The sequence below is a fragment of the Neltuma alba genome, unplaced genomic scaffold (assembly GCF_004799145.2).
Source record: "Neltuma alba isolate B1F8T4 unplaced genomic scaffold, ASM479914v2 tig00012520_pilon, whole genome shotgun sequence".
Taxonomy (NCBI): domain Eukaryota; kingdom Viridiplantae; phylum Streptophyta; class Magnoliopsida; order Fabales; family Fabaceae; genus Neltuma; species Neltuma alba.
The window spans coordinates 41654-69161 of NW_021636987.1; the positions used below are offsets into that span (position 1 = coordinate 41654).

Below are 27508 nucleotides of genomic sequence, written 5' to 3' on the forward strand. Positions count from 1 at the left end.
TGACTGGCAAATTCATGGGCAACCAAATTAGCTCGTGTGTTTTATGGTTTTTACGGTTTTTTTATTTTTTAGTTTGTCACCCGGGAGCTGTTAACATTGCTCTGCTTATATCGTGCGTATGTGTCTCTGGGGATCATCATAACCACTCACCTGACCTGTGTCATGTTCTGTACTCCTTTTCGTTTCTTAATCACCTGTATACAACACTTTAAAAAAAAAAAAATCATCTTTTTCTTTTTTAATATTATCATCTCATGTCTGTTACTTTTTTTAAATCTTATTAAGAAATGTCGGAAATATCTCCCATAAGACTCGACCTCAAGACAGAAAAATCAAGCGGGTCTTACATCACGGTACCAACTATTTGTTAATAAATTAACAAATAATCGTGTATTCGTGTTAGTGCACACGGCTGAAAAAATATTTGATGAATTTTGAATATATGACGTTTTTATTAGTTTATTGTACCAAAATTTAGTAGAATGGATTTGCATATATAAAAATTTCCCTATGCTTTCATTAAACGGGGATTTTGCCGTTAACACTCAGCCCTTTTATTCTATTTTTTATTTCAGAATTTGTATTTATTGTCCTTTAGTTCTTGAATTTTTACCTGCTTTTCTAACTCTTCAGGCAGATTGCAATCTAATCCCTTCCACCTGTTTAGGCACCGGCAATTGTAATTTCAAGGCAGCAAAAAACATACGATTTTTGTGCTTAATATAAAACTTAATTGGGAAGTTAACATGTACAACTTATTTTATATATTTATCAAATTTTTCACAAATTAACTTTATTGATATTTTTCCGATAATAATTAATTAGGAGGGGAAGGGAAGAAATAAAGAAAGATCTTATGACGATTTAGAAAAAAAATATACTTTTCTAATCCTAAATATAATACTCTTATGCTAGTATATATAAGGGTCTTGTATTTAGGATCGGAGGAGTATTACATTAACTAATTGGATTAATATAATCCTCGTCCCTCAATTTAGTCTTCATTTTGGTTTTGGTTCTTCAATGAGCAAAACATTTCAAATTTTTATTGAATGACAGGGACCAATGTTTTAAATAAAAAGAAACCTAAATAACCAAGACCTATGACCTGAAACTTGAAGGACCAAAATTAAAATGAGAGTGAATTTAGCGAATCAAAAATTATATTAACCATGACTAATTTTATGAAGGGATAAAAAATTAGATTAACCATAATTGATTTTACTAACATATTTAATTTACTTAAAGTAGTTTATTAGTTTATAGAATACCTTTTCTTTTGGGTTAGTTTTCTTTTCAGTGTCGACATTTATTCCCGTGTGGCTATAGTCATATACACGATCAATGAGGTGTTTGGATACCCCAATAATCACTTTTCAAAAGTACTTTTTCGCAAATTGAGAGACAGACTTTTTTATATATTTTACTCGTATGCCGTAAAAGCATTTCTGAAACCATAATTTTGATTTTACTCAAACACCCTCCAAATAAAATGTCACGATGCCCTCGATCGCTAATCGCTTTGCCTGGTTGGAGCAAAACAACAGAAGTGGGCTGTTAAAATAGCTTTTTCACGCCAAAAAAGAAAACGACGTCGTTGTCATTAGTCTGACATGATCGCTTGGCTCAATAACAAAACTACTGACTGGAGGTTTCATGTTAAAAATCAGAACAGAAGGTTAGATTTAAATTTTTAAATACTGAGGGCTTATATATGCAGTCAAGCAGACGAGGTTTTATATATTTTAACATAAATCTGTTAGTCCATGTCAGATTTTGACATGACATTTTTTTGTCAATAACTTAATAATATAAAAGGGCCAGTATTAGAAATTAAAATTTTAAGAAGGCTAAGTTTAAATTAAGAGGCTATATGTAAATAATATAAAGAGTTTTGTGTACCTTAACGTGAAATTTTCAATCAATGCGAGGTGCCACACAACTATTATTAATTTGACATGACAAGTTCTGCTAGCGAATTAACAATGAAAATGATGATGGGGGATTTAGGAGTTGTTTAGGAAGCATCATAAGTGTTTTTAAAAAACATTTTTTTACAAACTGAGATAAATTCTTCTATATATTTATTTAGTATACTGTAAAAATACTTTTAAAACTATGGTTTTGATTCAATCTAAACACACTTTTAATGTTAAAAGTTAAAACTCTCCAAAAGATATAACTTCAAATACTTTCGGGAAGATTTTATATGTTTTAATCAATGCAATATGATACGAGTTGTATAACAAACAAAATTAACAAGTTGTGCTGCATGCTTGATAAATACTACCTCTAACTTTGGATATAAGAATTAGTTTGAATTCAATTTAGTCATAATATATAAAATCAAAATTTATTTTGTTTCTTATATTCATCCATCTATTCTTAAGCCAGTCATTATAATAGCTACACATATCAAATATTTTATTAAATAGTAGCTTTAGCCAACACACATAATTAGTAAGGGTATTCTAAGGAAGACAACACCTATTTGTTATAAATAATTAATTTAATTAATTTTTTTAGTCACTCAAATTACTTAACTAGCCTTTATTTATATTAAAGACTGGAGCTACTAGTGAATAAAACATTATTATCTTTGGTTTATATAATAGTTTGTATAATTTTTTAAAATATAAAATTTATAAATGCGGCGGCGGGAAAAATATACACAGATGAATTTTTGATTTTTTCGTTGGTCAGACTTAAAAAATAAAGGTTGGGCCGCCCATCTCTTAATTGATCATTCTCTTTAATTGGGTAGTTTCCGCCGACATGATCTGTAATTAGGGTTTCGTCCTGGATCAGTAATTGGGGTTTCCTTTTTGGGTCTCGGCCCAATTTGTTCCCGAAAGTCGGTCGCATTCTCTCACAAAGGTATCTTCGGCCTGGACCCCTCGTCAGGGTATTTTGTTTTGGGGACAGACACTCAGAGGCTGTGCTTAGGGTAAATGACACTGGATTTAAGTCTCCATGTACGCCCAAACCCAAGCCTTTTGGGCGGCCTTATACCATCAACCCAATTAATGAAGCCCAAAATTGCTCTCTACGTGATCGATCACCGTCCTAAACGGTGTAAACGAGCGACCTGCAGAGAATCCATGTCTGGCTTCCGCACTCCAGATCCATGGGCAATTCACTGTTCCCCACTCATCTCTGCGGTGATGCTCCTTCTAAACTGATCGTTGCTCCTCGTAATTTGTTCTAAGGCATAGCGGAGTACTCGCCATCGGCGAACTTAGGAAGTGAGAATTTCCGAGATGGCTTTCATGGCGGTCTTGGAATCTGACCTTCGCGCTCTTTCTGCAGAAGCTCGCCGTCGGTATCCTGCTGTTAAAGACGGCGCTGAGCATGCAATTCTTAAGGTTATCACTCAATGCTATATATTAATTTCTGTATAATTTTTTAATCTCATGTTACATGCTCCTGAATGCATCAGCAAGTAGCCGCTATAACATCCGAACTTCTGTGTTTAGATGTAGTTTTTCAGAAAGGAAGTTTTGCGCCGCATTTTTGGTCATTTAGAGATTGAAATAAAGGAAAGAGAAATGTGAAAACTCAGACACTCATTATCACTCGTTAGGAGCACGACCTTTACTCAAATGGTGTCATTGAACTGCGCGATTTAGTTTCAAGTGACCTTAATGCTGGATTTTTGGTGCTCAGGAATTGAAGAAAATGTAATGTGGTTGTCATTCAAGCAAAAATTCGAGCGATGCTTAGATAAATATCCAAGCGCGCGAAAAGACACCAGACAAAAAGTGCTTGGCATACGAATTATTGTTTGACAGCATCATGTATATATTTTGTTAGTTCCAGATGGGTAGTACAAAGCTGAAGTTGTCAAAGAGACTATTTTTTGCTCATTACGTCATTTTCTAAAAATAAAAGGACTCAAGTATGATTTGCTTACATTTCTTATTATCATCTACTTGCAGCTTCGTTCTTTGTCAAATCCCAGTGAAATCGCACATAATGAGGACATATTGAGAATATTTTTGATGGCATGTGACGTGAGAACAGTTAAGCTTAGCATTATTGGACTCTCATGTCTGCAGAAACTCATATCTCATGATGCGGTTTCTCCATCTTCCCTCAAAGAGATATTATCCACACTGAAGGACGTAAGTCTAGAGAAGTATTCAGTACACGTTATGGCTTCAAATTTTCAATCCTTTCAGTTGGATCTTGCTTTTGCTTGTATTCTCTGGCCTTATCATCTATGCTGCCATGATCATATTGTGGCCTAGCTGTGTTTGCACGAACATTGATCCTTGGTGCTTTCGTTACTCCTGTTACTTTGATGAGTCTTGTTATCATTGATTTATGCAAAAGCCAAGACATGACAACACTCTCCACCATTGTGGGAAATCTGACTTGTGCCTTTGTGGTCTGCCAAAAATTGTTCCCCTCTGCAGCATGCTGAAATGGTAGATGAGGGCGTTCAGCTCAAGACCCTGCAGACCATATCAATAATATTCCAGTCACGTTTACTCCCTGAAAATGAGGTAATCTTCAGCTAGTGAACATTGTGCATTTGCTATATAGAAAGTAGAAGCTATATTATAGCTAGAAGCTTGCTTATAAGTAGAACGGACTCAAAAGTAGTATCTCTAAATGAGGATTATGCATTTTGTCACTATTGATGCATTTAAGCTTGACCACCTTGAAAAGCTTAGTCTTCAAATTGATTAAGAACATGCTTAACCAATGGATGAACAACGGTAATCTTAATTATGAATCTAATTTGAATTTCCTATAACGTCAGCACATGCTAATCAACATATAAAATCCAGAGAACATGCAATATGTTTATTTGATTCCCTTGTAGCGCTAAATTTTATACACTGTCAATACACATGAAATTGGCATATCGCTGTGGTAATTTTGTTAGAATTTTCAACAGATTTTGAAATACATTGAAGCTTCACTGTCTGTAGAAAATTCTTTGCATTATGAATCAAACTTTAATCCATATGTAACTAATGTTAATAATTAGTAGGTAGACTAATGACTTTCATATTTGTAGTCTATAATACAGCTCTTATACGAGCACAATACCATTACGTAATGTATATGCAGCAAACTGCTATTTCATCTACAAAATTCAAGCTGAAAAGAACTCCTCCGTCTATTTTCACTCATCATTTATATAGGGCATTTTGAATATTCTGCATTATACTCATTTGCAATGCTAGTTAATTGTATAACATCATACATTGCCTTCTGTACAATCTACTTCATGCATCTGTAGTGTCACTGCTGTCAAAAGATGGATCATCTGCCTACAATGGTTGATAATATATTTTTGTCCGTATTCTTAGAATGAATTTGTTAGCTGCAATGAGTATTTGGGATATGAAATATTGGAGAGACAACGTCGAAGATGTCAAGCAGTTTGAGGAAACACCCGAGTCATTGAGCAGTCACTGAAAAGACCGATGAAAGGAGGATATGGATCAGATATCATAATCTCTGATATCATAATGTCGCATTATCTCTTAATTTTTTCCCCATTAATGATTACTTTTTTGAAAGATATATTTGAAAAGTTTGTGGTTTGGAATCACCATGTGGCTGACTTGTTTCCACTCAAAGCAGTCTGCTCAATACAATTTTATTTCCTCTTGAGTAGCCCGTTTACATCCAGTTGTGTTATTGACTAGCCTCTTTTATTGTATTACTTAGCAGTTTCCAAGCCACTTTAATTTTTAATTTCAGGATACAATGGCCCAAGCTCTTGGTATCTGTCTTAGGCTTCTCGAAAACTCACGATCTTTTGATAGCGTGCGGAAGTAAGAGATATTATATTGAGCATCGGCAAACTTTTCTTAATGTAGTCATTTGTTATTAATATTATATTCTACATCAGTTGCCTTGCATTCGTGGAGATATTAATTTCTTGTGTGTCTATACATGTTCTTTTGCAATTGTTATGCAGTACTGCTGCAGCTACCTTTAGGCAAGCTGTGGCCTTAATTTTTGATCGTGTGGTTTTGGCTGAGTCTCTTCCTGCTGGCAAATATGGTTTTGGAAGTCAGCTTTCTCGTACAAGCTCTGTTACTGGTGATGTTAACCGCAGCATCAATTTGTCAGAGTATGTTCCCCCAAACCCTTAATGGAGGGAATCCAGATCACTCTTATTTCTGTTTTATTTGCTTTTTATTGTAGTGGATGTTTGTCGGCATTTTAGGCCTTGTTGTCTCAAATTGATTTCTAGATCCAAACTTATGCTGTGAAGATAATTGTGCGCAGCTCTTTCTATCACGAATCTGTTTTTGGAGGGTCACCATCTAAGAGGGAGACTTTAACTGAAACGGGAAAACTTGGGCTTCGGTTGCTTGAAGACCTGACATCTCTTGCCGCAGGTGGATCTGTATGTGCTTATTTGAAACTACTTATTTGTGTTAAAGTAGCTCTAGCTTGTTGTCTTTTTTGACCATAGGTACTTAGAAACTAATTTAGGTGTTCGTGTTTGTCTATTTCTAGCAGCCAGTGAAATGGATTGATATTTATTTTATGCTATTTCCTACATCACTAAATTGGCAATCATCCTACAGGCAATTTGGTTACGTGCTAATATTCTTCAGAGGGCGTTTGCACTTGATATACTTGAGTAAGAATTTTTTTTGGGCAGGTTGTGGTTTTTTCTTCATGAAATTTGGTGTGGTGTGCTCTTGATTGGCTGCCTAGGATTAGTTTCACTGGTTTCCACTAATGTCATGTATTAAAAGCTATTTCAAGAGTGCTAGAAATGAGCTTACCTGAGTGGAAGAAGGTGTCAAAATAAGAAAGAAACTGAAAATATGCTAGATAAGTTGAAAATAAATAAATTTGAATTATTCTGATAATATTTGACATGTATATTAACTATTCAAGCATCATCATCATCATCATCATCTTCATAATAATATAAAACAGCTCATTGCTGAAGTCATCAAGGCAAAATGAATCCGTGTCATTGCCTTTGGTTTTTCTGTTTAGCTTTTCTCCTGGTTAAGGCATATTCTTGTTCTCTATCTTTATATTTTTTGTCATTTTTACTTCACATCATGCCATACAATGCTATCATGTTTTAAGACGGAAATACGTCAAACTTGTGAAGCAAATAGGACATTGGACCTGATATAGGCCCTAGGTCCACCAACAGATTTTGTCACTGTAAATAATGCTTTTGAACAGTCATCACCAAGTTGGTCAATGACGATCATTTGCTATTAAGTCACCATATCACTTTTCTAATGCTTTTCACTATGATTAATTGGGCAACCCTCTATAGGTTTGTTTTGTCCAATTATGTGGCTGTTTTCAGGACATTGCTACCTTATGAACAGGTGATTCTTTTTATCTCAATTCAGAGTGTTCTTACTGCTAGCATGTTTGTTGTTATGTTATTTTGGATATAATTGTTAAAAGAAATGACAGATTTTACGACGAAAGATATGTTCACTTTTGATGACTTCACTTCGTACCAATACTGAGGTAGTTGATCCCCTTGTGACTGTTTTGTATTTGGAACTTTTGTTCAATTGAGTTAAAAAGGAGTTTTCTTCGCCATAATTCTGTAATATCTGATCAGCTTGAAGGAGAAGCTGGTGAACCCAGCTTTCGTCGTTTGGTCTTGCGGTCAGTTGCTCATATAATTAGGCTTTACAGTTCATCCCTTGTCACCGAATGTGAGGTAAATTTTCTATTCCCATGCTCTTCTAGTCAGCTCATGATATTCCAATAATTGTTAAATTATTCAGCAACGGCCCTTTTTATTAATAGTTTTACAATTTGATTGGTTGCAAATTCAAACATATCAAATTTTTTCACCTTGGTGCAGGTATTTCTCAGTATGTTACTGAAGGTTACTTTTCTTGACTTGCCATTATGGCATCGCATTCTTGTTCTTGAAATCTTGAGGGTAATGTAGATGAACACGAAAATACTTTTTGAATTTATTTGGCTTGAGACATTAATTTCCTCTGTAAATATTTAATGTAGCGAGCCGGTATATGTGTAGGGTTTCTGTGTGGAGGCATGGACACTGCGGATTCTTTTCCAAAATTTTGACATGTGAGCTAAATATCTTCTTATTCAATGGTATTATGCATAATGCTGTTCAATTTCCTCCCTTGTTTCTTGCTCATGCGCTCCACCTGATGGCATAAACAAGGCGATAGACTATTTATACACCTGTTAAGTATTTGCTTACTCTGTCCGAATAGCATATCTTCACTTTTACCATAGCAGGATATGCCATTTCTTAATGTCTCCATTTCAGACTTAAGGGATTCAGTGTTATATTGAATTTGGAAAATCATATTCTAAAAAGAAAACGTGTAAATGGAAGTAAATCATAGTTATTGATATGCATATTCTGAAACTCGCAAACGTTTGCCAAAATGAGTGGGTGGACATGCAGAGTGATTGGTGAGATTTGCTTACTTGATGTGTGTGTGTGTGTGTAGGAGGGCCCTTGGTTCTCTGCAGCTGTAGCATGGTATTGCAATGAAAGAAATAGACACATGGGGGTTGAAAAGGGAATTGTTTGACTTTGGAATCATATTATCTTCAAAGTTCTGATCAGCTACAAAATCAGATCATGCCTCATTAAATGCATGGAGAGGGAAAAAAAATCAGTTTTGGTTTTTGCTGCATGCTAAGAATTGATATAGTTAGGCTTTTGAATAGTTCTCTTTCTTTAAGTAAGACATGCAATTCACTTTTCGGTTTTGCGTTTGAAACTAAGATATATGTTTAATTTTTTGTTAGCTTTAAAATGGGTTTTGAAACTTCAGTTCTCAAGAGTCCCTTGATGCATTGCTAATTTGTCGAAATTTAGGACAATATCTAATTGTTTTTTCCTCATTGGATTTCTCATCAGACAATAGCAAATTCTGACATTTTTCTGCTGTAGTGGTGTTGATAAAATGAACTGGTTCTACATTCATAACATATGTATTTACTACTGCAATTAACTGAAATGTAGGCATCCCAAGAACACAAATGTTGTGGAGGGTATGGTCAAAGCTCTTGCTAGAGTTGTTTCAAATTTACAGGTAGATGTTGACAACATATCCTTTAACTCAATTCCACTCATACTTTGTGGATGTAGCATGGAATAAACTCTGCAATGATATCATCAAATTCGCCATCCTTGTTTTTCCTCTGAATATGGCGTGCTATCTTGACCTGAGCTTAATCAAATTGCGTTGGTTCTCCCTGCCTCAATTATGTATATTAAGATCCTTTCACTACTGTCAACGCATTTTCTGAAGAGGCTTCTAGTTATCATGCATATAATGTCTTGAAGATTTGGCAGTATTTCTCGGTTGCCTAGATTTGAAAATATTTTTGTGCTTAGTGGAGGTTCTGTGTTCTCTAGGTTCAAGAAACAAGTGAGGAGAGCCTAGCAGCCGTTGCAGGGATGTTTAGTAGCAAAGCCAAAGGTATTGATTTTCATTGCTGAACTCGGTGTGGCATCATTAGTGCAAATGGTGTTGTATGAGACTATACCTGTCCTTGGTGCAGTGGTCCCCTCTGTTTAATCTTAGTTGATTTTGGGATCTGTCCCTCGGATAAGAAAAAAAACAACGTGATGATTTTTATATTGAGGTTGAACAATTATGTTGTGACATCTTAATCTCTTTGTTAAATCCTAAATAGTTCTTCCCAAAAAAAGTCTCAACTTTATGTTAGAACGGGAATGATACGTTTGGCAATAATCCTAAAGGAGCGTTCATTTGTTCTGTCTGTTCTGTATAATTTGACAACTTGTATACCTACATATTTGTGATCTTTATCTGCTTCATTTAGTTGTTAAAAACATGAATTTTAACTTCCAATTTCTCTGTAGTTCTGCAACAATCCTTCCAACTGATAAGATATTGGTCATCTGCTCCTATCCTCCAGGTCCCATCTTTAGACCCAAGAAAGCCCTTCATTATTTTGTCAATCACCTGAGCTACTCAAACTGCAAGTTGTAATAGGAAAAGGCAGAAAATGAGAATGTGAACAAATAGGCATGAACACGCATGGTTATGTTCTTCCAGATAGAAATTAGAACTATTTCAAGTGTTCAGGGTCTTGAAAATTTTCTGAACTGCTTAATCTTTAAACAAAAAAGTCCAAGTAAGTATTGCTTAAAAGAACATTGTCTTTCATTTGTAACGGTCATCATAATTGTATAAACATGAATGGTGGTTGTTAAGATGAAAAATAAATTTGACAACATGCTCACCTTTTCGCATGCTATGATTTTGTGTAACATATAAGAATTTTTTTCTGTTGTAGGTGTCGAATGGAGTCTGGATAATGATGCTTCCAATGCTGCAGTCTTAGTTGCCAGTGAAGCGCATGCCATAACTTTGGCTGTTGAAGGTCTGTTAGGGGTTGTCTTCACTGTAGCAACTTTAACAGATGAAGCCATGGATATTGGGGAGGTAATTTCATAATTCTTTATGATTGTCCCCTCTCTCCTACCTCTATAAGTTATCTTAATTTTTTGCTTTGTTGTTGTCCAATCAGCTTGAATCCCCTAGATGTGATAATGATGCACCAGTGAACTGGACTGGGAAGACTGCAGTTCTTTGCTATTCAATGGTGGACTCTCTGTGGTTGACAATACTTGATGCTTTATCCCTTGTGCTATCAAGGTTTGTTTTATGCTTGCATTATGTGTGTGTGTGTGTATTTATAGAGGTTGTGTGGAAACAGAGGTCAACAAAATGATGACCCTGGATTTTGAGGATTCCTCCATATGATTTGGTGGATTGTAGAACACTCTTTTACAGTATCAAGTCTCATAAGGATTTTGTTATTTTTGAGCTTTATCTTTGTGTTTTCACACAATATGCACTCCTTTTTCTATTTTTTTTTCCTTTTACCAAAAACCAATTCAGTATGATTCATTATGTTAGTCTATAATCGTCTTTTATATTCCTTCATGTCTTGCTAATGGATGATTTGAAGGTCACAAGGAGAAGCCATTGTATTGGAAATACTCAAGGGATATCAGGCATTCACTCAGGTGACCCAGTTGTGGTTCTGCATTCTTATTTAGTGATTACATGAATGATGGATTATTAACTTTAGATTTTTATTTGTTGACACTTGATATGGTGAATAACAGGCATGTGGTATTCTCCGAGCAGTGGAACCTCTGAACTCATTTCTGGCTTCCCTTTGCAAATTTACAATTAATTTTCCTGTTGAAACAGAAAAAAAGAGGTACGGAGTCGTAATCAGTGGGTTGTGATACTCTGCTTAATGGTTATTAGTGTAGCATTTAAGAATTCAAACCGGCAGTGCTGTTATATTGGCTAAAATTCAGTGGGTTATGATTTTGAGGTACGGAGTCGTAATCAGTGGGTTATGATTTTGAGCAGTCTTTTGCAGTCTCCTGGATCAAAGCGGTCTGAATTATTGGTTGATCAGAGGGATAGTATTGTGCTTACTCCCAAGAATGTACAGGTAGCACTTCGGGTTTGATGATGCTTTTGTATGCAGTTTGCAATTTCCTCCCTTCATTTGTAATGAATCCTTTCTGTAGTTTGTTTTCTGTTTCATGGATTCGTAACATTTGGCTGCTCACATACTTTTGTGTTTCACTCACTGATCTTGGAACTAGGCCTTGCGAACTTTATTCAACATTGCTCATAGGTTGCATAATGTTTTGGGCCCTTCTTGGGTCTTGGTACGTAGCTATACTTTGTCATGTTGTTTGTTAGGAGATTGAGTTCTTGCTCATAAATGATTATATTGAACAACTGCAGGTTTTAGAAACTTTGGCAGCTTTAGATCGAGCAATTCATTCGCCACATGCCACTACTCAGGTAAATTTATTACTTTCATTTATTATTCTTCAGTGAAATGGGCTAGAATTGCAATGCTAGTTTTTAGTGGAACTCAGAGTTAAGCCACACATCAGCCTGGTGGACAATGTGTTAAATTCATACATGGGTAACTACTTGAATGAACGGTCTTGTTGGTTGGCATTCTACTTCTTGTATAAAAGAGAGGAAATTTATATATATGTGTGTTAATTATTGAGCCTAATTTTATTACTTCTTGTTAGAAATATAAATCTAACCCATTTTAGGGTCTTCTACAAATAGGTGAGACTTTTGGGGTATATGGTTCTATGATAAGTGGTGAGGAGTTTGATTTCAGTGCTAGTAGTAGTGAGTCTACACAGGCCTGTTGAACAAAAGGGGGTGTTAAAAATAAAGCAAAATCAATTTTGGGCTTCCGTCTAACAGCTTAATTGTTTTTATGGGTTTTTTTTGGACATTTGAAAGTTAGATTGATACCTTAATATACTTGCCTATATATATATATATATTTTGGCTGGTATCTAGTAAAAGCTGGTTCACTTATTAATTTAGCTCTCTTGAGTCGAGAGCATGTGTGGAACATTTTCTGCGATTATACTACCATGAACTATCTCTTGGTACAAAAGAGCAAGATCTTCATCTGGTGTTGTGATAAAAATATAGCTGAATGCTTGTTAAGATGAACAAGTTATTTTTGTTATTCAATATTGCCTTAAGCAGGAAACTATGAAGTGCTCAAAAACAACAGTGAAATTCTTGGCACGAAGACGGTGCAGGAAGATTGAAGTTGGGCTTTAGTGTAGGATAGGAAGGAAAATAAGAAAGTCACAGATGTTTGAATATTTTCCAATGATTTTATTCAACATTTTACATGGTATTTATATACATAGACCAACATAGGATAGAAAATAAACGCGTGAAAAAAATATTGTAAGACTTTAGATATTTATAAATCCTTTATCTATGTTATAATAATAGTTAAATCATAAATTATGAAATGAATTGTAATTTTGTGCTGTCAATCCGCACCATCATAGCACTGTTCAATTTAATTCCTAGCGAAAAAAATTGTAGGGGTTAATTTCGAGGGAGGAATGTTGACTTCTTATGCGTTTCTGTCATGGCATGCGAGGGATAAAGCATTAGAATGAACCAACCTTACCCACGGATGATTTTATCGCAAGCCACTTTACTATTTTATCATCTAGGAGTCCTGTAGTTATGTCATTTCATTATCTCAAGGGTTTGTTGTTGTCTTTGAGGCATTACTCTTTGTATTCATGTTTGTCATGTTTAGTGTGTCTCTACATATATTTACATATAACAGTGGACAGGGCTCCACTGTGTGTGTAAATATACAAGTGAGCAAGCCTTCCTATTTACCATGTGTTTTGACCACAAACGCCAACAGCTCAGGTATGATCCGATGATGTATGATTACATTGTACAACCGTCATGTGTCAGTTGTGTTTAGAGTTGCTCAACATATCGTGTGATTTTTCCAAGCCAATTTTATTTGTTACTTATATTGATTTAAAAAATCATTTTGGTATGTCTGCAATTGAGGCTTATAGAGGTCTGTGGCAATCAATTCTGCAGGAGGTCTCTACCCTAGTCCCCAAGTTCACAAGGGAATCATCTAGTCAATACAGTGACTTCAATATCCTCTCTTCCTTGAATTCTCAGGTGGGTTGACCAAATTCAATCTTGGTTGGTGGCACACATGAAATTTGACTAATAACTATGGGTTTCAGTGTCAGCTGAAAATTTTCTTGATGCTCTTCTTTTCATGGCTGCAGGCTTGTAATCTGAAAAGCTCCTGCTAAAACATATTTTCCCTTATTTTTATAATTTTTATTCTTGTAATCTTCTGTTTTTTCACTTAGTACTATCTTGTGTCTCTTGGAATTTATAGGCCATTTTTCTAACTCGGTTTTATTATCCATTTGTCAGCTATTTGAGAGCTCCGCTCTAATGAATATATCTGCAGTGAGGTCACTTCTCTCTGCATTATGCCAGCTTTCACACCAGTGCATGTCCAGTACTTCAAGTGGCCTGGCACCAGCCAGTCAAAAAATTGGAAGCATCAGTTTTTCTGTGGAGAGAATGATATCCATCCTTGTGAATAATGTTCACAGTATGCACCTTACACAACCATAACATGCCAGACATTCTAAATTTATGTCAGACGTTTAGCTGCTCAACCTCTCTTACTTGTATTTATTCTGATAAATTTGCGAGCGAAAATATTATCGTCATATGATTTTTTCCACTGCAGGAGTGGAACCATTTTGGGATCAAGTTGTGGGTCACTTTCTTGAGGTTTTCCTTTCCCCATTTTTTCATCTGATATGTGCGATGCTATTTTCATATTTATTCTTGCTAATATGAAATATTTTTGCAGCTTGCCGATCATTCTAATCCACACTTGAGGAACATGGCACTTGATGCGCTGGATAGATCCATATCTGCGGTCTTAGATTCAGATCAATTTCTAGATAACAAACAATTTAATTTGCATAAAACATCTCAAGAAGTAAGAACTTCTAATCTTTCTGGTGACTGGGAAATCAATTTCCAATATGAAAATAAGACTTGATGTGTGTAAGCATTTGTAGATTGAATCAAGCACCTCAGAGCTGAGGTCACTTGAATGTTCTGTCATATCCGCGTTAAAGGTTCTTTATTTTTCTACTCAAAGTGTTGATGTTCGTGTTGGATCTTTGAAGATTCTTCTTCATGTTTTAGAGGTAATGTTAATGTTGCTGCAGTTTGATCTAGTTTTCTTGTCATTTTTCCTTTTGGTATTCCTGCAGTCTTTTCATAATGTTGTTTAACAAATTCTTTCAGAGACATGGGGAGAAACTTCATTTCAGTTGGCCTAATATACTTGAAATGTTGAGGTTGGCATTGTTACAATTCCTCGATTGCATCAATATTTATTTCTAACAATTTGGTTGACCTCTGTTTTTATGCCTTGCCCTAAGATCTGTAGCGGATGCGCCGGAGAAGGATCTTGTCACTCTCGGTTTCCAGGTCAGCAATGATGTCACTGATTTTTCTCTAGATGTATTTTTACAAAAGTGGCGCTGAATTTCTCGTTAACGTGTTTGTGAGTACATATCATACAGCATATTTGTTCAAGCATCGCCTTTTCTGTTTTTGGTTATTTTTCCTTTCCCTTATCATCATATTAGGCCTTTTGGTGTTCTATGCATGGTGTAGAGGAAACATATAGTACACAATGATACTCTAAAATTGCAAGTGAATGATAATATTTATTAATATGTTAGGGAATTAAGGAAAAGAGAGAGAATGAGAGAGGCAACAAGAAATATAGAGATTGAGAGCAAGAGGAAATTTGAGCATGCAATTCTTAATGGAAATTGAATGCAAAAATCAGGCATGCATTGCCTCTTATGGCACTCTCTAAATACCCTACTCTATAGAAACATGCTCTAGCTATCCTTATCTATCGAAATATTACTGACGTAATTAAATCCTATCTAAATCCTTCTAAAAATAGGATAATATCGCCAAATAAATCCTAATACTCCTCCGGTCCTTAATATAGGACCCATTTAACTAATTTGATTAGATTAAGGAAGTTAGGTAAGTTAGTTAATTATAAAAATTGTGACATGTTTTTCCTAAAATACCATAATCATCTTTCTTAATACTCCTCTCTATCTTCTACTTGATTATAGTTGATGGAGTATCCATAGGGGTAATTTAGAGAAAATTGATAAATATGATAAATGGGTCTTATATTTAGGACCAAAACCAACTCAACAATTGGGTCCTATATTAAGGACCGGAGGAGTACTATTTCTGTTCCTTAATATAAGAGCTATTTTGACTTTCAATTTAGTCTTAAATATAAGACCCTAATCCATTTTGTCTCTCATATTTATTTATTTTTTCCAAAAGTAGTCTTTGGAGTTGTTGCACATGTTAAATATTTCATCAAATATTAAAGCTAATACACTTTATATTACAAATAACTAACTTAACAAACTTCCTTAATCTACTCAAATTAGTCAATTAGCTCTTATATTAAGGATTAGAGGTAGTAACTAACAAATCTAACAAGATCTTATCTAAAATCATGATTACATAAGATAATACCAATAAAAGGAAGGTAACGACTATAGCTAACATAGCCCTAAATTCTAACAGACCTATAACACCGAAAGGCATACTTGGGTTAGCATGTATTGTGAAAACCCAAACATGACTGAACACAAATGATAACAAACAGCGGGTATACAAATGAACAAGGAACATGCTGAAACGCTACTTAATAATCAGATTTATTTATGTCTGTAAGAAAAGGTAGCAACTACAGCTGACTGGAGACTAGTTGCCTACTCATAGACAAACCATGGACTATCATAGCTTAAGGCCCAAATGCTGTCGTAATCTTTACCACAAATAGTTTTATCCAAATCCCTTATTAAAAGCATTAATGTGAAAAATTATTAGACGGGCATTTGCTTCACTATGGCACTTAGTGTGCTTAAGTTTATGTGCACACTTGAAGTGTTCAATGTTTATTGATCCTTTTGGCCCAAAAAAAAAAAGTGCACCCTTTTGGCTAAAAAGAATTGCCAATCCTAATTATGTCACAGTCTTCAAGTTTATTTTATGGAAATTTATTCAATTGCTGTCTTGTTGTATGTTTTGTTATTCATTCATCCAATTCTAAAATTTCAGCCTTTGATCTTATTGCACATATTTTCAGTCTCTTGATGCATGCTGAATTTCTGTTTTGTGGTTAATATACTAGTGTGATTCTAAATTTTGTAAGTTTTCTTGTGCCGTGAGCTGTATAGAGCTGTTCGTCTGTATGCTAATTTTCATCCCTCCCATTTATTATTTCCTTTATAGAACCTTCAAGTGATAATGAATGATGGACTGTCCACAATTCCTGCAGACTGCCTTCATGTGTAAGATCGCAGTTTTCCATTTTTGTTTATTTTCCATTGCATTTAGGATAATACATCCCATTTTTTCATAATCGTTTACTCGCCATTGCATTTAGGTGCTCCTTCTGGATTGTTCCCTGGTGTGTTGTCTCATTTGTGTAGTTATTTCTATTGCAGGTGTGTAGATGTGACTGGCACATATAGTGCTCAAAAGACTGAGTTAAACATAAGCCTGACTGCAATAGGCCTCCTATGGACAATGACTGATTTCATTGCCAAGGGCCTTAATAAATCTTCGGAAGAAAAGGAAACAGGTTCAAGTTCAATTGTCAATCAGTTCACTGACAATTAGCCTGAACGCGCACTATATTTTGACTATGCTGCTGTCTTCAGGAATTTTAGGTGCTGGTTCTGTAGTGAAGCCGATAGACAGTGAAAAGATGGAGGAACAGGCACTTCGTGTTTCCAAGGATATCAGAGACCACGCTACCTATTTGTATGATGTTGATTGTGAGAAGCTTTTGTTCTCTGTTTTCTCTTTGCTTCAAAACCTTGGGGCTGACGAGAGACCAGAGGTATGATGAGTTTTGTCATTCTTTTTACTTTCCAAATCTTCCCTCTCCTCGTTTTGTTACACTGGGTGTACCAAGGATTGGAAGCGTTTGAGAGAGAACAAAAAGTTTATTTGTGGGGAAGATTGAGCTTCATTACGGGAGAGAAATGATGAGATTTGGTCTTTGCCAGCCTGAATGGGCAATGAAATTGACTATTGCTTTAAAGACTCTTGTTTGGTTGTTTCCTATCTTATGAGCATAATTATTCAACCCCAAAAAAAAAAAAAAACAGCTTGCTTAAAATTTAGTACTGTGATATGGGAAAGTTTATGCTCATATTTGCTAGCTGGATTCATCAATCTTCTCAAGCAGCATGCTTAACATTTTATAGTTTTCTCTTCCGTATGTGCTTTATGGTGAGGGTTAAGCAAATGTGAAGACTGGTACTGTCAAAGTCTATGAATACTTGATCAAGAAATTGCTGCTGTTTCTGTACCAACCAAGTATGATTTGCCTCCCGTGCATTGCTGTTGAGGCCTTGCATTCTCAAATTTATTGCTTTCCCTTGGATGTTTACAGTTAAATTGTCGTGTATATTAAGCCTCCCTATATCCCTCCCTTGTCTTTTGAATGAAATACATCATCTTGTTGCTTTTCTATAGTGTGTATAACTTTTGTTTATATGGAATTAATTAGTAATTAGCTTCGTTGTGGCTTTAATTGTTCTCTATTTCAGGTCAGGAATTCTGCTGTGAGAACACTTTTTCAAACTCTAGGAACTCATGGCCAAAAGCTTACAAAAGGAATGTGGGAAAATTGTCTTTGGAATTATATATTCCCAACATTGGAGCGTGCTTCTCACATGGTAAGCTGAAACCGTTATAGATTGATAATTGATGGTTTGCTCAATCATAAAGCTACATCGAATTATTTGTTTACGTCTAGGCTGCCACTTCTTCAAAAGATGAACGGCAAGGGAAAGAACTTGGAACTCGAGGGGGAAAGGCAGTTCATATGCTCATACATCATAGGTATAAAAAGTTGATCAATCTTATTTCCCTTTAGTTTATCTATGTTCTTATTGTTATGATCTGTTAAGAAAGTAAGGGAAACTGAAACATATGGAGAGGCACAGGGGAAAAGACAAATGTGTAAAAATAATACTGTCCTAAATTCCTTAAAATTTGCTCTCAAGCTGAAGCTTATATGCTATTATTGCACATCGCACTAGGCATTTGTACAAGCTCTATTGAAACGTTGCTTCATACCATATTTGTTACTTGTGTATGGCACTTTAGCAGTATTGCCTCGTGCACTATTAAAACTATGGTGTGCGTAGCACATGGCATTGTACGCCATACATTGAAATGGAAAGAACATTATATTAACTATGTCAAATATGTTTAACTATTTCCAGAGAAAAAAATCAGCTTCAATGATAACCAAATGAACAGTTGAAGAGGCCAACCACGATCATAAAAGAGAACTTATGGAGGCATTAACAGTCCTTGAGCTTGTTTGTAAATTGCTATTATGCCAATTGAAATAAACAACTGCAGGCTAGACAAAAGATTACAGATTATACTAGTTCCCGTGATGGTGTGAATTTCCCTGGGGCCTGGGCTCATCTATGAATTTTTGGTCTAACCTTGTCTTTGTCCGAGACTGGTGGCTTGAGAGACCTCTAAGCGTAGACCTGAATGATGACGATTTGTCCCTATAGACACAATCTGAATTGAAATGATTGGGGCCTGTAATCCGGACTTCGGTTCCTGAGGGAAGCTTGTGTGTGAAGGCTCTGGCACTGGTTGGTATTAGCCAGGAAAAACTATAATCTGCTACGAGCTTACTAGAATAAAACATGTTTAGTACAGTGGAGATTAGATACAATTTGACTTTTGACTCAGTAAATGGCTGATTTGACTTACAATAAGCAGTATAGAACAATGCTGCATGGCCTCCCCTTAGATCATAGGATTTATTTTAGAACTGTCGGTGGCACTAATACCATGTTATGAAGGCCTCCAGAATTCTTTTGTATTACTCAAATCTGCCTTACAAAATGAGAGCAAGCCACATGCTTATATCATGCCCCTAAAAGTTCGTTAGTGTGAAGAGAATCTTCTTCGTAGAATGCACCCGCTTGAGCAACAACACGACAATGCCACTACTGCGACAGAAAACACTCCTAATTCAATGCTACCCTTACCCTGCATACATAACCCACTCAAGCATGCATACATGGACGACATCAACATAGACACAAGACCTTACAGAAATATTGGACACCCAAAGCACGGAATGACAATGGATTTTAAAAAACTACTTATCAACAAATGTATTCGCTGAAAAGACTCTGAAACAGTGTGCATAATACTGACATCTTTACTTGTTATACTGATAATATTACTACATAGCAAAACAGACTATACTTTGAATATTACCCTGCTTTATTGATCACATGGCCTTTTCCTGATTTCCTCAAACATTTATGGTGAAATGAATTTGCAGTCGTAATACAGTTCAGAAACAGTGGGATGAGACACTTGTGCTAGTTCTTGGTGGAATAGCTCGTATATTACGACTATTCTTTCCATTTTTGAAGAGCCTCGATCAATTCTGGTCTGGTGGGTACATCACCAAATTTTTAATTAACTAATAGTTTGTGTAGTTTAATTTTCAAACAATTCTGTTTCAATTTGATTTTATGCAGGATGGGAGTTATTGCTGCATTTTGTTGAAAATAGCTACTTAAATGGCAGCAAAGAGGTAGCACTTGCAGCCATTAACTGTTTGCAGACAACTGTTATTTCCCACTCATCAAAGGTAATGATCGTAGTCTGAACTCTAGTTTGTCTTTTGCTTGCAACTGAAGAGATATGGCCTCTTGTGAGATATTGAATTTTAATTTAACATATATGAGGAAGCTGAACTAGTTGAGGACACTCATCTTAGTATTGAGTCTACTAATGCAATTTCTTGAATTAGGGAAACATGCCGATGTCTTACCTCATATCAGTAATTGATATTTATGAGCTTATTCTGGAAAAGCCACCGAGTTACAGCTCCAATGCTGCCACCAAGGTGAAGCAGGAGGTTTTGCATGGTCTTGGTAATGTATTGACTTGATTTTACTTTATCAGAGAGATGAGGGACATTTAATGTTGTTGGTATTTAATGTGATTCTAAAGGCGATAATGTCTTATTTATTCCAAAGGGATTCAATTCTAGATCTGGTGTGGATCGAGGGAGCTGATCAAATCAGTTTATTGATCCCTCATTTCTAGTGGTCCCCAGATTTCTTTCAATGGCTCCCTAGGATCCTTTAATGGCTTCTTAATTTATTCTCTTGACATTTCACTATTTTCCCCCTTTCTAGTGAGCAGGCCCGCCTCCAGGTCTGTATTTATTTTGGTTCTTCTCTTCATCTATTGTGTAATTTCAGAACATCAACAAATAAAATGTTTCATGAATTACTTTAATTTATTTATCTGCATCATAGCTAAGGCTGCTCTTCAGATACAAATATTCGCACAGGACTGACAATATTCTGATGTTTTATTTGTCTATCAGGAGAACTATATGTGCAAGCTCAAGGGATGTTCAATGCTGAAATGTATACACGATTGATTGCAATCATAAACATAGCTGTGAAGCAAGCCATGTTAATTAATGATAACTTTGAATTGGAATTTGTAAGTCTGATGCCATATTGAGTTTCTTTGATGTTGAGTTTTTTTTTTTTTGGTTTTTTTTTTAATGTCTTTGACTTATTCTTTTGGAAGTTGAAACGGTCATTCATAGTTTTCAGTTTTTACCCCTTCATTAGCTTCCATATTCTATCAATACTTGTAAAGAGTATCTGATCTGAATTTTAAAATTGACTATAAAATTTCTTAATTCCGTGATTCTTGCACCATATGAGAGAATGTATTCAAAACTGTTCAGTGGGAGTGACTTTAGACATTTGGGAGCGTATCCAGCACAAATTTGAATGCCACTTTGCAATCTTGTATGGCGAGTGGTCCTGAAAGTATGATTGCGTTGTTTTAAATGCTGTTTTCCTTGCTGTACACATGTTGGCTTGTTACTGTCTAAGCACTATACAGCCTTGCAGTAAATAGCCATGCCTTCCTTTTGTTCCTTTTTTTTTTTCCTGAATCAAAAGGCAAGGCAAGATTAAACTTGGGAGATTACATCAAGGGACAAAAAAAACCCAATTCCTCTTGTTCTTTAATTCCTAGAGTAATACAAAGAACCTGTTTGGGTAGCAGTAGTACAGTTACATTTGGAACTGTTAAGTTGATATATTTCATGAATTTTTTTTTTTTGGAAAAAAATTCCTTATAGGGAAATGTCCCACCTGTGCTACGGACTATTCTGGAGATTATACCTCTGTTACGCCCAACTGAGCACATTTCCTCTATGTGGCTTATTCTTCTTCGGGAGTTCCTGCAGTATCTTCCCGGGGAGGATTCTCATTTACAGAGTGAAGATGATAAAATGGATCATCCAAGAAGTACTAACCTTGTCCCAGGTATACAAAAATAGCATTGCACCTTAGCTAGTTTCTCAGTTTACTATTGGGCAGAAGCTTGTATGAAATCTATGCTTATTTTCACAGACTCTCCGAAGTATGAAGCACCTAATGGTACTGCTTCAGTATCACCTGACAAAGTAACATCTTCAGGAACTGGATCAATTGCAGCTGTCAATGCAAGCATTCCTAGTTATATTTTTGCAGAAAAGCTAGTTCCTGTGCTGGTAGATCTTTTTCTGCAGGCACCAGTGGTTGAAAAGTACATTATATACCCTGAAATTATTCAAAGCCTTGGAAGGTAGTAATTGCACTTGAAGTTTTGAACGATAGTTTTTTATGTATATATGTGCAAAATCTGTGTGCAATTTCGGCATGTTAAAACGTAACGATATCATACAGGCCACTAGAGAGAACAAAAACAATTAATCCCAACTTACTCTGCAAGAACCTTTGATACAGCTCATGTCAGAGCTAAATCTTTACTTGGCACCTGCAAGCTTTTCTTACTTGAACAGTTGCTGTCTAATGGATTGAAAATTGTATATCCTTTAAATATTTATATGCGCTTTTGAAAAATCGATTAGAAATATTTGCAACATTGTATATCCTTTAAATATTTATGTGCGCTTTTGAAAAATGGATTGGAAATATTTGCAACATTGTATATCCTTTATATATTTATGTGCGCTTTTAAAAAATCGATTAGAAATATTTGCAACAATGCTATTATGTCAAAATTCAGATGTATGACAACCAGAAGAGACAACCCGGACAGTGCACTTTGGAGGTTAGCTGTTGAAGCATTCAACCGAATCCTCATTGACTATGTTAGCAAATTAATCTACACTGGTCCAGATTCTAGCTTTGGCAAACCTGCTAGAACTCGTATATGGAAAGAAATTGCAGATGTTTACGAAATATTCCTCGTTGGATATTGTGGGAGAGCTCTTCCTTCAAATTCTCTCTCAGCATTGGTATTAGAAGCTGACGAGTCCCTTGAGATGTCAATGTTAAAGGTTCTTGGTGACACTGTCCTTAAGCTGCCAATCGATGCCCCAACAGATGTGAGTTTCTGGCCAATTACTATATCAATACTTGGTCTTGATGGCATTGTCCTTAATTTGCCAATTGATGCCACTTATGTGTTTTCGGTGGGGTTATAAAATTAAACATGTAGGCTTTTAATTCCTGACTGTATGATGCTGTTTTTATTAAGTTATCAATCACATGTTATTTGTATTTGCTTTAATGCATATAAAATCTAACTAAAGTAATCTAATGTAATAATTATCTGTACTAGTTTAATATAAAAATCAAAGTTTATGTTGTCTAATAAAAAGAGTAGATATTAAGTTATGAGAAATTGAATCCGTCTGCCTACTTAAGGTCTCTAGATGAAATGATGGTTGAGCTGGAGTATGCCTGAAACAATTCAAGAGTGATCTCTTGAATGATCAATATTAAAGCTTTTAGATATATCAAAATGAAATTTGGTATGGAAAATTTCCTACAATAGAGGGTTAGGACCAACCATGAAAATTTAATCGATTAAAGTGTTTCATAAAGAAATGAAAATAGAAGAACCTATTCATAAAAGGATGTAAGAATGCTTGGCATAAACCTATGTATGATTCTTTGATGTTCTTTAAAGGAATAGTAATTGAACTCTCGACAATGACTTACTAAAATAATGGGAAAAAATCTAACTCCAATCATGTGGACTCGAATAAGAACGTTTATAATTAAGTTGTCTGAGGCTTTTGCACTGTCTTATAATCCAATATCAAAGTTTTGGCTTATTGAAAGGAGAAAGAAGGGTGGCTTTGATTAAAGTGTGATTGGTGGTAAAAAAAGAAATTAGTCTTCCTTAGCTAAAATTGTATCTTCTCTCACTTATGTTTTGCCTCCACCCCCCTTCAAAAAAATAAATTATAAAAAATCTATTTTTGAAATAAAGTGCTGATTTGGAGGAACTAACTTGTAAGAATAATATTATTGGGTTTTACCTCTCTTAATGATGCCCCACTCTTCCTCATGCGTCACTTGCTATTATGAAGTTAGTTTTACTACTGTTTGTCTCTTCATGCCACCAAAAGATGTTTGCTTTTTCGACCTGGATGTCACTGAATGTGCTTTTTATTGCAGTGTTATATATTCCAGTAATGGTCCCACTAGCTTGGGGCTTGCTGGCTACATTTTGCCTGTTCTTTCTTTCTCCCTAATAGTGTACATGTTCTCAGATTCTGTTGCGACTGGTCAGCACACTAGACCGTTGTGCATCGCGCACATGCTCATTGCCTGTTGAGACTGTAGAGCTTATGCCTTCACACTGCAGTAGATTTTCGTTGACTTGTTTACAGAAGTTATTTTCTTTGAGCAGGTGCCGTACCCGAGTGCTCATACAATTCTTCTGATTCGATCTTTTAATTTCTTTGTATATTAAGTATCTTTTGCTTGATGGCAGTTGGTGATCAACTTCTATCAAGGCCTTTTTGAAGCATTCTCTCTTTTATTTTTCACATAATCTGTTCTGGTTGTTTCCCTGTTCTCCTTATAATGCTTATCAACGAATGTTTTTTATCAGCCTTTTCAGTTATTCATTTACATAGCTGTTATTTTGATTATTTTCCAACGTTGCATCCTGTTTCTAGTTGTTCTAATGAAGCCGATTGGAACTTGACAAGATCTGAAGTCAGCAAAATCTCAATTACTATGCTCATGAACAGATGTGAATACATCTTGAGCAGGTTTCAGACAGATGAGAATGAGTTGGGTGAGCTTGGCTTTTTTGATGAACAATATGTTAATCAGTGTAGATAATCCTTACTTCAGATCTCCATTTTCCCATGCGTAATGTGTGATTTCCCTGCAGGTGAGCATCCATTACCAAAAGCCAGGCTCGAAGAAATTATTTATGTTCTCCAAGAACTGGCACGTCTCGTAATACATCATGATACAGCTTCCTCGCTTCATTTGCACCCATATCTGAGAAGTGGATTAGCAGAGGAGAAGGAGAAGCCTCCCGGGCGTCCCCACCTGTTTGTGCTCCTTCCTTCCTTTAGTGAGCTTGTTTTATCGAGGTAAAGTAAATATATTTATTGGAGTATCCTGATGCTTAATCTTTGACACGAGCACACAAATATGAATTTAAGCAGTTGATGTGTAAATTAGTCGTCTTGTGGATAGATAAAATATGAAGAATCAGGAAAAGAGAGTACAAGGCGGTAGGATGAGATAATCTTCCAAGGACTGAGGTTCAAAAAAATTTTATGTGCAGCACATGAAGTGCTTAAATTACACAGCCTTCTTTTCATTTTGAACAATAGTACTTCAATTTTTTTAAAGCTAAAATATGAGCAACATACCCCTAAAATATATTGATTTCTGTGAAAAAAATATAACATGAAAGGACATGTTTTGGATTCAGCGATATTTATTTCATATTCAAAACCATAAATTTAATCTATTCAAAATTTATAAACTTGACTTTTTTATATTAATCTAATACGTATTTAATACTTCTATATATAAATAATGGACAACGTTAGTTTGGTCTAAATGGGTATAATTGTAGCCCATCTTTTACAACTTACAAGGGAGATTAAGGTAGTCCATATTTTTTGTTTCAAGAGAAGGCGGTACGGCTTTCAAAATAGAGAGGAGAGTGTTAATTCGGACATCTGTTAAAGGAAAGCAGTGTGATTCCCTCAAGTATAAAATAAGTAAAAAGTAAAGCAAGAAAAAGAAAGAGCAGCACCTTTTGATTTAGTGATGAAGAAATCTCTTAAAAGAATGTCACAAACTTCAAGTGATAAGGTGGCTAAGAACGAAAGTCTGTCCTGAAGTTGATACATTTGCTGAAACTACGTCTAAATGCTAGCTTTAGAAGATCTCGTGAGGCAGGAGGGAAAACAAACCAAAAACTGTGATGAGTCTGTAACGTGGGTTTTCAAGCAACTTCACAAAGCAATAACAAGGGGCTGCTAGATTATGAACTCCAGTAAGATATCGCACAGTTGTTAATAGGTAAAGCTTCATGCGGATCACATGCCTTTCACAGATCACACTGTAATGCTTCTTTTTAGACTTTAACCTTGAAAGAGGCCTTCACCTTCCAAAAGTATTGAAGATAAATATAACTGGCCATCATTTTTCTTCCTTTCTTTATTCTTTCTTTGTCTTCTGTTTTTCCCCTCATTTTGTTTTTAAGATCTGTTCTTTTGATGGACAGAGAACTAAGAATACGGGAACTAGTGGTAGCATTACTTCGATTAGTCAGCAAGGAGTTGTCGCTGGAAAAGCTCAGCTTAACGAATGGAAAGAATGCTTCCAGATAAGACCTTCTTATGTCATTTAATCAAAGTTTTTAGCTGATAAGCTTTTATCGTCTTATCGCCTCGCCTTTTCATTGGTACTATGTTGTATATTTTCATGTAGACTAGACTAGGCCCACCCTGATAGGAGGTTTGCTGTCTCCCCTCACCCAGTTCATCTGTCCTGCATTATGGCCCAGTGTCAGGTGTCAACCATACTTCCTCATATTCATCAGCCACTTGAACCTAATCACCACGTCCTTGGGGTCAGGCTTGGAGACCCACGAGCATGGGACGATTAGGTGAGCGGTTGAGATAAATATATGTAGTGTATACAGCAAAAAGAACCACTTACGGGACAGTGGACAAGGAGACCTCGTAATGGAATGTCATAGTGAGAAGATCTACATTCCCCTTGCCATTTTTTTGTATTCTATCGCATTCTCTGAGTATATATCTGACATTGAACCCTAATATTTTCTTGCCATGTTAGATGGTCAGAATTTTTTTCCTCCGGTAAGAAAGATATGTTCATGTTATGCTGATTTTATGTTTGTATTAAGGCATTCGTTCTTTTAGAGTGGCATTCTTGAATTTGAACACTTGTTCCCTTCGTCAGAAATGTTTCCATTTCCATGCCGAGGGTTTTCTGTCTTCACTTCTGTTTGTCCTCAGTTGCCATAATAATATTGACAAGTTATTTCATGCCTTATTCTGTGTAACTTCTGGACGTGAGTTTTGAAGCATTTTGGTTTTCCTGAGTCGCAACTCCTGGTCAATCTGGGTCTTTTCCCTAGTCCCATCTGGATATAGTATGTCTTTTATAGATAAACAGTCAGTAGCTATAAAGCACGAAGGAAAATTTGTACCCCATATCAAAGGAGTAGAGCTTAGGCGTCAGACAAGGACGAGGATGCTGCTTGTTTGTCATGTTAAATTTGGCGCACCGCACGTGACTGGATTAAAAATAGGCTGATGATTCTGTTGAATGGGTTGTACCTGTTCGATGTATTGCCACGCGAGATCCTTCTTCTGACATGGGCTTCTTTGTAATGGGTTGACATTGGTTTTATAGTGTTTATTCATCGGCATGATTATCCATTTACTGTTTCACTTTCAGACAACGAGGGTCAAAACTTCAGTAAAAATCACCCTTCTGCAAACGATTGAAGAACAGTTGAGCATGTGTTTCCTTCTTTGTTCTCTAATATTTCTCGATCTCTGATGTTTATATTTATATTTAGATTTTATGCATATACTACAATAAGCGTGTCCAAGATGCTTATGCTGTATAACTTACATCAATTATTCACTCTGCTTGAAAATATTGTAATCCAATATGCTAAAGTAA

The 27508-nt window shown here is 35.6% G+C and overlaps 1 protein-coding gene across 4 annotated transcripts; it reads left to right on the forward strand.

Moving 5' to 3' along the window:
• Positions 1-3140: 3140 nt before the first annotated feature.
• On the forward strand, positions 3141-26862 carry LOC114728097 (protein MON2 homolog). Of its 4 annotated transcripts, none has more exons than XM_028914928.1 (44): positions 3141-3365; positions 3939-4124; positions 4419-4508; positions 5722-5795; positions 5942-6097; positions 6256-6376; positions 6561-6616; positions 7280-7334; positions 7426-7482; positions 7580-7681; positions 7829-7909; positions 8009-8061; positions 8978-9047; positions 9374-9437; positions 10282-10430; positions 10516-10643; positions 10960-11017; positions 11120-11217; positions 11376-11460; positions 11618-11683; positions 11763-11822; positions 13422-13508; positions 13776-13959; positions 14101-14144; positions 14227-14358; positions 14441-14572; positions 14673-14725; positions 14810-14858; positions 16713-16771; positions 16928-17064; positions 17144-17325; positions 18041-18169; positions 18250-18335; positions 19816-19931; positions 20018-20130; positions 20293-20416; positions 20878-20999; positions 21655-21841; positions 21929-22142; positions 22587-22908; positions 24085-24224; positions 24496-24617; positions 24717-24924; positions 26076-26862. In XM_028914928.1, exons 1-44 carry the CDS (start codon positions 3261-3263, stop codon positions 26179-26181), a joined length of 4962 nt encoding a protein of 1653 aa, XP_028770761.1. In that variant the 5' UTR covers positions 3141-3260; the 3' UTR covers positions 26182-26862. The 4 variants fall into 4 exon arrangements, with proteins under 4 accessions (XP_028770761.1, XP_028770764.1, XP_028770763.1 ...); XM_028914931.1 differs by having other exon boundaries at positions 21655-21823; positions 26076-26185; XM_028914930.1 differs by having other exon boundaries at positions 17153-17325; positions 26076-26185.
• The last annotated feature ends 646 nt before the right edge of the window (positions 26863-27508 follow it).